We start from the raw sequence: 12,557 nt of genomic DNA, 5'->3' as shown, positions 1-12,557 counted from the left end.
ATTCTCTTCAACAAAACAGCGTGAATGTCACCCCCTGGCCTGCTCATTCCCCTGATCTCTCACCAATCGAGCACACGTGGGATGAGATGGATAGGCGCCTTTGACGTTAATCACGTGTTCCACAGACACTCCAGGAACTTGCTCCAGCAGATATGGACAGATATCCTACAGGACTTTGTGCGACGCCTGGTCCATTCCATGAGACGAAGATGTGTTGCTTGCATCGCAACTATCGATTGACATTTTGACATGTTCATGTTTTTTTTATGAAATTCCTCATTTTCTGAAGTCTGTATGGCAAATTTAACAATTTGAACAGTTACAGGAGTCTTTTATCTGTTGCAAACCGAAATTGTTTTAGATTTGGTAAAAACGTAACTTTGCATTAAATCTTATTCAATGTCATAGGAATTTTTGTTGTTCAGTATACGTATGTGTCATTTCCACATTGTTTTACTTATACCACATGTTCCTAGTAGTTGTAGTACTGTGAGTGAGTGAGTGAGTTGAGTTTAACGCCGTTTTTAACAGTATTACAGTTATATCTCGACGTGTCAGGTTAATGTGGGAGGAAAGCCCGAAGTGATGCAGGTCTCAGACGTTTACGACTTCGGTGAAACTTACGTGCACGGTTATGGTGAGTAGTACTGTGTGGACGGTGGGGTAGACTTATGGTTAAAGTGTTTGATTCCCAACATTGGTACAAAGTGTGAAGCTTAGTTGTTGTGTCCCCCTCCGTGATATTACTGGAATAATGCTTCAAGGAGCATAAAACAATACTCACTCATTATTATCCCCCGCAACGACGTGGTTACTATTTTTCAGTAAACGTCGTACTGTGTTACTTAGAGAAAGCGAGTTAGTGAGAGAGTGAGTGAGGATGGTTTTACGCCCTTTTTGGCAATATTCCACCAATATCACGGTGGGGGACACCAGAATTGGGCTTCACACATTGTACCCATGTCGGGAATTTAACCCGGGTCTTCAGCGTGAGGAGCAAACGCTTTAACCACTAGGCTACCCGACCGCTCTATTTAGAGGAAGAGTTATCAATCTTATATTCTCAATCGAATCATAACTTTTAATTAGCATCAGGAAGACACATCCTCATATTACTCTCGGTCGTGGTTTGTTGGTAATGGTATTGTAAAGTGTGCTTTATTCGATGTTTGATCGATTATGTTTATTTATGATCAGCATTGCTCCTTCATACCTCTCAACTTTCACAAGTGTCACCAACATCAGTGGATCTATTACCCGACACCTACATCAATAGCATCTGTCAAGGGGTGGACCAGGGCGATTAGACCTCACCTTGGACTTCATGACAACCTGTGCAGAAGTTTGTTTGAATTGTCATCATCGACGACCGTGGGTCGAATTCGCCCTCATTATGGGATTCATGGTTTGTCAGTACATCAAAGTGGTATATGTCTGAGATTTGCATTACCATGGACTTTACTTCCCCGCTACAGTAATTTTAAACCCAAGTAGTATAGACGATGGGGGTTCCGCCGCAATCCACATAAACTTATATCATGATGCAACAAGGCGACATTTTGCTAAGCAGTTGCTACATTTTACTAAGCAGTTGCTACAGACACAACTGGAAAAAAACACTGTTGATGCCCAATCTATGCTGGCTAACTTCGATTGATTTTATTTGGATGTCTGCAACATCAATCATTCAACCGTCATTGCCACAGATGACTTTGTAAATTTTATAGGACAGACCTTCAAAAGGTTTTATGCATTGTATATTCAGCCGAGAAGAACGGTTCAACGGTCACTAGCTTTTTACAAATTAAATATTTATGCGCAGAACTCTAAGTTTCACTGGAGTTCTACACTTGTTGTAGTTGCAGAAAGTTGTTTGTGAGGAAAGGGGCTTGTTACAAATCATGACCAGAAGAGATCTTCCTCTGCTTTTGTTGATAACTTGTGGTGGTTTTGGTGTTGTTAGAAGTACTGCCTGTGGTGTATGCCCGGTGGTGCCATTGCCATTTTTCCAAAACAAGAGAGTTAGTGTTGGTGTTCTGTGGACCAAGGAAACGACTAGTCCCGCCGAATGTGCGACGCACTGCTCCCGCTTTGGAGTCATCAGGTACTTTGGATTCAAGGACGGTAGTGGAGAATGCGTGGCATATACTGTGCCTCTCACTACACCAGCAGCAACAAAGTATGTCGATGAATCAGGATTCAACATGTATTCCACCTGTGCACCAGGTAATTGAAACACACATGTCTGTTTGTTTGTTGTTTAATGCCAAACTCGGCAATATTCAAGCTTTATGATGGCAGTTTGTAAATAACTGAGTCTGTACCCGACAACCCAGTGATTTATATCATGAGCATCGGCCCACACAATTTGGATACAATGACATACGGCCCACACAATTTGGATACAATGACATACATCAACCAAGTCAGCGAGCCTCACCCCTCAATCACGTTAGTCGCTACTTACCGCAAGCATGGGTTGCTGAAGACCTATTTCCTACCCAGATAACTAGTGAGGACACGCTATTTTATCTTGTTTTTCTGTAAAAGGTGAAGACAAATCCCTAAGGTGTAAGGACGAACCGTATTATTGTTTATTCATGTAAGTTGTATGGACAATCTAAATATTTGGCACAATTGTACACAGTAAGGATAAACAACTTTATCTTGCCTACCCAGCTCGCATTCAGACGTTAGGCCTACGTTGGTTAAGTACCGTTGGCCTCAAAACCTCCCTGGCAGCTTGAAATATTTCTGAAAAAATTGTTCATTTAAAATACAACTCAGCAACCAATACATTCTGCAAGCTGATGTCACTTCAAACTCTTTCGACAATTATAAATGCGACAAAACTGTTTCCATATTCATAAGAAATCTGGGGCGGTAGGGTAGCCTAGTGGTTAAAGCGTTTGCTCGTCATGCTGAAGACCCGGGTTCGATTCCCGACATGGGTACAATGTATGAAGCCCATTTCTGGTGTCCCCCCGCCGTGATATTGCTGGAATATTGCTAAAAGCGGCGTAAAACCATACTCACTCACTCATAAGAAATCTCTGCCAGTTGACTGACTATAGCATGAGCTTGTGTTTTTGAATCACTATCAAATAGTGATGATACGAGGTGTACGTGAAAAGGTGAGCGTATTCTGCTCCACCGGTGGTATACACCACAAACACATGCAAATTAAAGGCAAGTCAAATGTTCACCTTAACAAACACGGGAACCATTTGGCACCAGTCAAAGTAGGGAATTGCATCGGACATAATTTTTGTCACTGATGCCTCAAATTTGGAAATGTCAAGCACATGTCCACCATAAAACTTTTGAAAGCTTTGTTGAGGCCTTGATTGCTGTAATCCTGATAAAACAACTTTTGATTGAGAGTCGATAAAAATACGCATCATATAACCAACCAATTGTTCCATCAACATGTTATTGCATAGTATCAAATGAATATATCCAGTGAAAGAGTCATAGTTTTTATGTCGCCTCCACAATTCGACCCGTGAAGATCCAGGTAAAATAGGTTTTCAGCAACCCATTCTTGCCATAAAAGGCAACTAACTGGATCTGGTGGTCAGGCTCGCTGACTTGGTTGATGCATGTTATCGTATCCCAATCACGTAGGGGGCGGTCGGGTAGCCTAGTGGTTAAAGTGAGTGAGTGAGTGAGTATGGTTTTACGTCGCTTTTAGCAATATTCCAGCAATATCATGGTGGGGGACACCAGAAATGGGCTTCACATATTGTACCCGAGTTGGGAATCGAACCTGGGTCTCCGGCGTGACAAGCGAAAGCTTTAACCACTAGGCTACCCGACCGCCCCTAGTGGTTAAAGAGTTCACTCATCATGCCGAAAACCCGGGTTCGATTCAATGGTTTGTTTGTTGTTTAACGCCGCACTCAGCAATATTCTAACTATGTACATAAATAATCGAGTCTGGACCAGACAATCCAGTGATTGACATACGCATCGATCAACGCAATTGAGATACGATGACATGCATCAACAAAGTCAGGGAGCCTGACCACTCGATCCCGGTTTGTTTGTTTGTTTGGTCTGTTTGTTTGTTGTTTAACGCCGCACTCAGCAATATTCCAGCTATATGACGCCGGTCTGTAAATAATCGAGGCTGGACCAGACAATCCAGTGATTGATATCATGAGCATAGATCCCGGTAGTCGCCTCTTACGACAAGCATAAACCCGAGAAGATCCGGCGTAGAATAGGTCTTCAGCAAACCATGCTTGCCATAAAAGGCGACTATGCTTGTCGTAAGAGGAGACTAACGGGATCGGGTGGTCAGGCTCGCTGACTCGGTTGATGCATGTCATCGATCCCATTTGCGTGGATCGATGCTCATGATTGTCTGGTCCAGACTCGTTTATTTACAGACCGCCGTCATAAAGCTGGAATATTGCTGAGTGCGGCGTTAAATAACAAACAAACGACAATCATAGTCGCCTCTTACGGCAAGAATGGGTTGCTGAAGGCCTATTCTACCCTGGATCTTCACGGGTCGACTGCGGTGTTAAACAAATAACAACCAAAAACAAACCTCACAATTCAATTGAGACCAATCACTGATTATATCTTTCAGTCAACCCTTTCGGCTCCTGTGTCAGCTCTTCAGATTGTACTGGTGCAGAGACTACTTGTAATGATGGGCAGTGTGTGTGTGACATGATGCACGTGTACTCACATGGCAACTGTGTTCAAGGTAGGTTGCGGTTTTGTTCCTAAAAGCGCTGAGACATGAAACCCGACGTTACTTCAGCTTACATTTATATCGGCCATATTGTTAGCACTGAAATCCACCCCTCAGTGCCGATTTGAGTATGGTGGTGGTTGACGTTCCTGATTGTGTATAATATACACTGCGAAAAGAAACCCAAACCATAGAAACATATTGGTTGGTTTGTTGTTTAACGGCGCACTCAGCAATAATCCAGCTATATGACGGCGGTCTGTAAATAATCGAGTCTGGACCAGACAATCCAGTGATTGATATCATGAGCATCGATCCACGCAATTGGGATCGATGACATGCATCAACCAAGTCAGCGAGCCTGACCACCCGATCCCGTTTGTCGCCTTTTACTGCAAGTATGGGTTGCTGAAGACCAATTCTATCCCGGAATCTTCACGGGTCAAGAGGATATGTAAGGCCACACCATTTAAAGTACATTTATTCATACCTCACGTAGTATATTTGTATATTTTAACTGATGACTTAATTGCGTACAACCACAATCACAACTCACCAATATTTTCTGTATTTGTTGTCAAATGTTTGTTCTATCCGATGACATTGGTATCGCCTAGCTCCTGTGGTCAGTCATCCCTTGCCCATATTTTTGCCTTTTGTCATGGTACAGAAATAGGGGTGTGCTTAACGTTTTTCTTTGTGAATAGTTTTAAAATCGAAACTGTGATACTCTAGTTATTCTACTGGCCTTCGCTGACGTCGAAGTTCTCGTCACGATATGGCTGAAATATTGCCGATGTGACGTTAAACTTTAACTCACCCACTCAGGTAACACTTTCATTCGCAGTTGACCTCATACTTTTCTTTCAGGTTGTTCTACCTATGGTTCGGAATTCACTACATTCAGAAATAAAGACCTTTACGAACACAACGACAAGTTTGTAGGAAACGTCCCTACAATAGAGATGTGTATGGATTTGTGCTCAGCAGAAACAAATTTTCTGTGTATTACAGCAGATTACGATTTTACATATCATGGCTGTTACCTGAGCAAAACGGCTTGGTATGATGCCCCATCGCACATGATCCAGGACTCTACTCTATACCATGGAATCATCCGTAACTGTGCTTGAAATATGAAAACGATCCTTGGCTGAAAGGTTCCAATAATCATTCAACCCTCTATGTTTCGTTTGCTAAAGAAATCTATCTTCAACATATACACCCGGCCATATGATTGTTTTTGTGTTTGAAATTCACTGTTCTGAGACCACAGATTTGCAGAATTTAAAAAAAATAAATATTTGCAACATCTTTGACCGGCAGTGCCGCTAAACGCATAGTTAGGTGAACAGTGCGTAACACTGTGGTGTTATAACCTTAAGGGAAATGTTCATCTCCTGGATGAAATTGTAAAACTAGTGAATTAGTGAGTTTGGGTGGGTGGATGGGTAAGTGAGTGATCAAGAGAGTGGCTTCGTGCGTGCCTTTTTTTAGTCTCTAGAACAAGTACATGTAACACATTATTATCAAAGAAACAAATTATGAAGGACAATTTAAAAAAAGCCAGTCACGTATGACGCAGGAAGTTTGAAGACTATTTTATGTCACAATCTAAACGTTCGTGCTGTACATCGCCCACAATACCAATTCTACATGTGTGATACTCCAGCTGAATTATACTTATACTTTGAGGCGCTGGTGATTTGTTTCCTGGTAGAATTTTATATAACAATATCGCGGCAATAGCACGTTGATTTGTCATTCAAACGAGACGTTAAAACGTAGGCGTGATGCAACGAAATGGTCACCACACTCCATCAGTGTCAGTTGCCATCAGCAGTGAGTGAGTGAGTGAGTGAGTGAGTGAGTGAGTGAGTGAGTTTGGTTTTACGACGCTTTTAGCAATATTCAAGCAATATCATGGCGGGGGATAACAGAAATGGGCTTCACACATTGTACCAATGTCGGGAATCGAACCCGGGTCGTCGGCGTGACGAGTGAACGCTTTAACCACTAGGCTACCCGACCGCCCCCTCCATCAGCGGTGATTTAAACAACAGATACGTAATTATTCAATCGCTGAGATGGCTGAAAGGCAACGTCAACAGGTTCCGTTGAATACTGCTCAAATTCCTTCTACTGATTTGGAGCGCTGAAACTTGTTCTTCTGTAACTATTGGCGAAAATACCAAGAAGTTCATAAGAATGCGAGTAACAAATACGTCCAAGTTCTCCAGCACCTGTTTAATATGAGTTGTTGTTTTCGATCGTTTAAAAAATACCGGGTACACAATGTATATGTTCAATCCAACCTTTTCACACTAAACCGTGAATGTGCTTATGGATAATTGGGGCTTCCAAATTTTCGCGATGCACGACGGATTTAACTAACAAATATCAACAGTCCCTTCTGGTTCGTTTTTACCTTGTTTGGTAGGTGTACTCATGTGCGTCGGTGGGGTAGCCTAGTCGTTAAAGCGTTCGCTCGTCACGCCGAAGACCCGGTTTCGAATGCCGACATGGTTTCAATGTGTGAAGCCCATTGTGTCCCCCGCCATGATATTGCCGGAATATTGCTAAAAACGGCGTAAAACCATACTCACTCACTCAGTTAAAGAGGTCCTTGATGGTTGATGCATTCAAACATTTACCTCGTAGGATGGAAAAATCTACACATTTAGCATAAATGACCTCTTATAATATGGACTGACAACCCAATAGTGGGACCAGAATTTGCTCTGATTTCATGAAGTGTGTTAATATATACTTTGGTGTCCAACCTCTTTGACATTAAATCTGTATTGTCATACTTCTTCATGTAATTATATAATGTCAAGTAAAAGTGACTGTATTCGAAACCAATTTAATCCCCTGCGCTAGCAACTACTTTATCATCCCTTGAACGACCTTTTGATATAGTCACTATATGGCTGAAATATTGCCGATGTGACTTTAAATATTAACTCACTCACTCACTCACTCACTTGTAAACATATTTGTGTATGTTTGTGCTGCTTAAACCGCGACTTTTTCCTCCAGGAAGGAATGGAAGGCCTGTCAACTTTGAGACACAGCACAAGTCACATATTTGACCTCTTAGGAGCAATTACACTCTTTATGTAAACAAAACACAATCACTTGTCTGATAAGGATACTGTATTGCCATAGTCAGCTACATGATGCCAAGAGTTTCATTACTGTGTTATGCTTTACAAAATTTTGATTTTCCCCAAAGAAATTAATTGCAGTTTTTGAAAGAATATCAATGATAATATAGATACAAAGAGAAAAATAGTCAGTTCGCCACCACTTGTGTCCCATATATGGCTCATGTATCCCATTTGTGTATTTTGTTCGCACAAGTGTCAACACACATTCCGTCTTTATTAGTCTGTGATGGAAGACAGCATGCTCCCCATCACCCAGTCTGATCTTCTTTTGAACATATTCTGGTATTTTCCACCCGTTACAGTTGTCAATTATTTTCAAGAATTTATAGCAGAGAGCCCTTCTGATGGTGCAGTTATTAGGGCTTGGAGGAAGCGCATGTCCCATCCATCTGGCTGTTCCGTTGTGGGTGGCTACACAGGGTTTGATAAAACTGTAGGGGCATGTGCCCTCCTCCATTCGATTGTCACCCTCGGGACCTGGGTGATTTGCAATGTACTGTTCCCCGGGAATAGGGGAGTCCACTTGATTTTGTATACCTTACGTTTTGTAAATACATTTTTTGTTATTTTATGTATAGTGACTGTAACTATTCTATAAACGGACATGGTTACAATAAACATTATTTCGTGATTAATGTATATAAGTCATTTGATTAGGATATGCACATTGACTGGATATATTCTTATTATGCAGTAACTGTTTCAATATTATCAAATTTGTAGCCCACAGACCTGTTGTCCTGCGATGTTCCGTAGCAACCATATGTACAATATGCATCAATAACACATATTCACCACTAATGAACTGCGATATGGTACACAAGTTGTTTGTAGTCAGCTTCTAAATGTATATGTATGATTTTGTGATATTTGGCTCTGACTTGACCTGACATATATATATATATAATTTAGAAGTTTTGTTTTATTTCAATTGTTTTAATATGTTATGCTGCCTTGGACCTGAGAATTGTCCGCAGTCCCCAGCTGAGAGGCAGAGGGCCACATGACCCCTTATCCATAACTGTATGTGGCAGAGGAATGTAATGTTTAGAACATAAAGTGGGGAGCTGATTTGGGTGCTGAAAGGCTGTAACTGGCGGTTTAACATATTTGACCCGTGAAGATCGCATTAGAATTGTTTTTCAGCCACCCCTGCTTGTCGTTAAAGGCGACCATGCTTGTCGTTAAAGGCGACCATGCTTGTCGTTAAAGGCGACCATGCTTGTCGTAACGGGATCGGGTGGTCAGGCTCGCTGACTTGGTTTTCGTATCCCAAATGCATGGATCGATGCGCAATAATGTCAATCATTGGATTGTCTGGTCCAGACTCGATTATTTACAGACCACCGTCATACAGCTGGAATATCGCTGCGTGCGGCGTTAAACAACAAACCAACCATCCAAATTACATGGCCGCACACGAGAGCATTACTATTTGAAGAATAGGGCAATAAAGCTCAAAACTTAATATTAAGCAAAATTCATAAACATCGACAATTGGAAATCAACATCTATAAAGAACATAAAAAAGTTCCATAAGCGCATGCAACAACCTCATCAGTGACCTCCATCGGAATAGGGCCACGTGCACACATTTAGAATTTCTCACTTAGGAAAGTGAAAATTACACTTAGTCTAGAAATTGCTTTATATATTTCATTCATTCTACCATTTACTTATGTATGTTGTGTATAGAGAAGTAGTTTCTGAGTCCTAGAGTTTGTATTTGAGTTCACCAAGACGGAAGGTTCAAGTGAATTTATGTCATGACGCCTCGTCCGTCATCTTTGTTTCTTTAGATTCAGTGATCTTGCCGAAACTGTATGTAATATATATGGTTATACATTTCTAGTAGACATATTAATCTGCCTCCAACAGTGTTAAGAAAGTTAGCAATCGCATGGGTGATGTTTGCCATACCAATGAAATTAATAACAATTAAACTACTGATATTGATATTTTCCTCTCACAAATGAACAAAACAATTACGAAGCCATTGTTTTGTGTAGTGTGTGGGTAAATATTTCACTAGATATAAAACTCAGCTCTCTCTGCCTTAACACATGATTGTTATGATTATTGAAGTGTTTTTAACACTTTTTTGTTTACCAGTCGTGAATTCGAAATATGTTCCCTCCAAGCCGCTGACGAACCACGGTCTGATAGCGACCCCCATTTTCCCGTGTCCCCCATCATGATATTGCTGGAATATTGCTAAAAGCGGCGTAAAACTATACTCGCTCACTCTAATAGTTCCCTGCCCCTATTTTTCAAATAGTGGAATATCGGTACATCTGACATTTATATGTAATTTTTTTTCAGGTTTAATATAGAGACTGTATGTATTTAGTATTTAAGAAAATGATAATTGCTAAAACTTTATACGTTAACTGTTGTTGTAACTCGAAAATCACACCCTTAAACTTCAGTTTCAGTTGATTGCAACGTTTTGGACACGTTTGATTGTCAGTGTTTGATTGTTGTTTATTATTAAAATTATTTTGCACAATACATAGTTTTGTTAGATTTGTTTTGGTCAGTTTAACACTTATTACACCAGGATGAACCTATAGAGATGGCTAACAATGAGGGAACAGAAATCTATAGCATGAGAATGCTTAATGTTGTGTTTACTTAATGTGGTACTACCAACACTTCAATACTGAAAATATTTCCATCCTCTGCATGAAGGAAGTCGTAATTACACCTTTTTTAACTTGTAATTACAGCTTTATAACTTGTAATTACACCTTTACAACTTGTAATTACAACTTTTAAATAAAAAACGTTATCAATGAATTTGGCCCTAATAGGCTTTCGTATGAAGGTTAGGATATTAGAGAAGATAGTATATCAGTCGACCTTGGATGGCCAGAATAAATAATTGGATTCGACTGTTACATACAGCAATGCAATATTGATGAAGTGACAAAACAACAAACGTTGACAGTCTTTCAAACAAACAAAATGCCAACATCAATGTATTGTCGACTCAGCCATGATCACAAGAACGGATGCAGGCCAAATGATCCTATTGATTTGGAAGAAATGTTTCATCTCCTTGAGAAAACATTGGGATTGCACAATGTAAGAATACGACTATACTGTTTTCTTAAAAGCAAGTTAAACGAATCCAGCAACTTTGCTGATGGATGGGTCCTCTGTAGTGTAGCCTGTACAACAATAAGAGCCCACATTAACGGCTAAAATGTATACTATTTTATCCTGCCTTGAAACGTTTGACCAAAACCCGAAATTAGAAAAAAGATCGAATGTTCATGAATTTAAAATTTGCAAACATCAAAGTTGATGCCTTAAATAATACAATCAAGGAAGAATGTTCATTATATTCCCAGAACGCACAATGTGCATTTGAGACAAGTGGAATTCGTACCATAAGGATTCTCAAAAAGTCTAAGGAATTCTTGATATTTCAGAAAAGGAGCAAGTTTAATAATTGTCAAAACATTTGATGTTTCAACTTTGTACACAATTCTCCACAATACTATATAAAAAGAGGAATGACTTCAGCTCTCCCTTCAATGTCGAGCAATATTCAAGCAGATGCAGGTTTTGGTGCCTGCATTCATATCGTACGAAAATTTCAAAGATCGTCATATGACTAGTTCAAAAGTTGTTTGGGTAAAAATAGGTCCCAGAAAAGCTCTCAAAAAGGTGGAGGGCATATCCAAATTTGACGCATCTGTGACAAAAATGGCTCGATGCAATTCCCGATTTTGGCGATGCATAAGTACATACTTATGGTTGGTTGGTTTGTTGTTTAACGCCGCACTCAACAATATTCCAGCTATATGACGGCGGTCTGTAAATAATCGAGTCTGGACCAGACAATCCAGTGATTGATATCATGAGCATCGATCCACGCAATTGGGATCGATGACATGCATCAACCAAGTCAGCGAGCCTGACCACCCGATCCCGTTTACATGCATAAAGATAAACTTTTTCTATACTCTCCTATTTTCCATAACCCCATATTTCTGATCTATAAAGTAAAATTGGCATTATCATTGTATCAAAAATTTGAAAGTTTAAACTCTTCTTAAAAGTGGTGAAGTCAGAGGTGGTTGTTCTAGTGATGCTCTATTTCAAGTACAACAGGGATCTTTTCTTGGTCGAATACATTTTACCTTATACACATATCCAGTTGGAAGAATTGCAAGATCTCATGATTTCCGTTTCCATCTGTATGCTGATGACAGTCTATATTGTTGACATTAAAAGTTGGATAACGACAAACTTTCTTAAAGTTTGATCGTTCGATTCCCGACATGGGTACAATGTGTGAAGCCCATTTCTGGTGTCGCCCGCCGTGATATTGCTGGAATATTGCTAAAAGCGGCGTAAAACCATACTCACTCACTCACTAAAGTTTGATCCCCTATGATGACAAAACTGATCAGTTCAAAACAAATGCAGCACAAGACTGAACTTCCCAATATACGGGTATGGGACTGTATTGTTCAACCAAGCACAAGAATATGCATGCCAAACAGATGGTGGTGCCACCAGCCCGGACAACAACATATAGAGATCCGAGGAAATCAGCTACTTCCAGTAACACTCAAGTACATCTTCTTCAAAAGAGTGAGTGATTTTGGTTTATCGCGGATTTTTTTTGATTGATTAATGAGACATTACAGAGAATCACAGTC

At 40.3% G+C, this 12,557-nt stretch overlaps 1 protein-coding gene across 1 annotated transcript; it reads left to right on the top strand.

Annotated features, from left to right (window-relative positions):
* Nucleotides 1–1,870: 1,870 nt before the first annotated feature.
* On the top strand, nucleotides 1,871–6,582 carry LOC124138170. The gene is made up of 3 exons (XM_046504702.2): nucleotides 1,871–2,226; nucleotides 4,601–4,720; nucleotides 5,579–6,582. Exons 1-3 carry the CDS (start codon nucleotides 1,902–1,904, stop codon nucleotides 5,839–5,841), a joined length of 708 nt encoding a protein of 235 aa, XP_046360658.1. The 5' UTR covers nucleotides 1,871–1,901; the 3' UTR covers nucleotides 5,842–6,582.
* Nucleotides 6,583–12,557: the final 5,975 nt, after the last annotated feature.

This window comes from Haliotis rufescens, unplaced genomic scaffold (assembly GCF_023055435.1).
Source record: "Haliotis rufescens isolate VD_foot unplaced genomic scaffold, xgHalRufe1.0.p SCAF_6, whole genome shotgun sequence".
NCBI classification, from domain to species: domain Eukaryota; kingdom Metazoa; phylum Mollusca; class Gastropoda; order Lepetellida; family Haliotidae; genus Haliotis; species Haliotis rufescens.
Note: the sequence above shows the minus strand (reverse complement) of the source record. Positions and strands in the feature narration are given on the sequence as shown.

Excerpts from the sequence above, each read along its gene's own strand:
- LOC124138170 (XM_046504702.2), top strand. The coding sequence starts at position 1,902 with ATGACCAGAAGAGATCTTCCTCTGCTTTTGTTGATAACTTGTGGTGGT. Across the intron at positions 2,227-4,600 it reads GTATTCCACCTGTGCACCAG|TCAACCCTTTCGGCTCCTGT; the intron begins GTAATTGAAACA and ends TATATCTTTCAG. Across the intron at positions 4,721-5,578 it reads ACATGGCAACTGTGTTCAAG|GTTGTTCTACCTATGGTTCG; the intron begins GTAGGTTGCGGT and ends CTTTTCTTTCAG.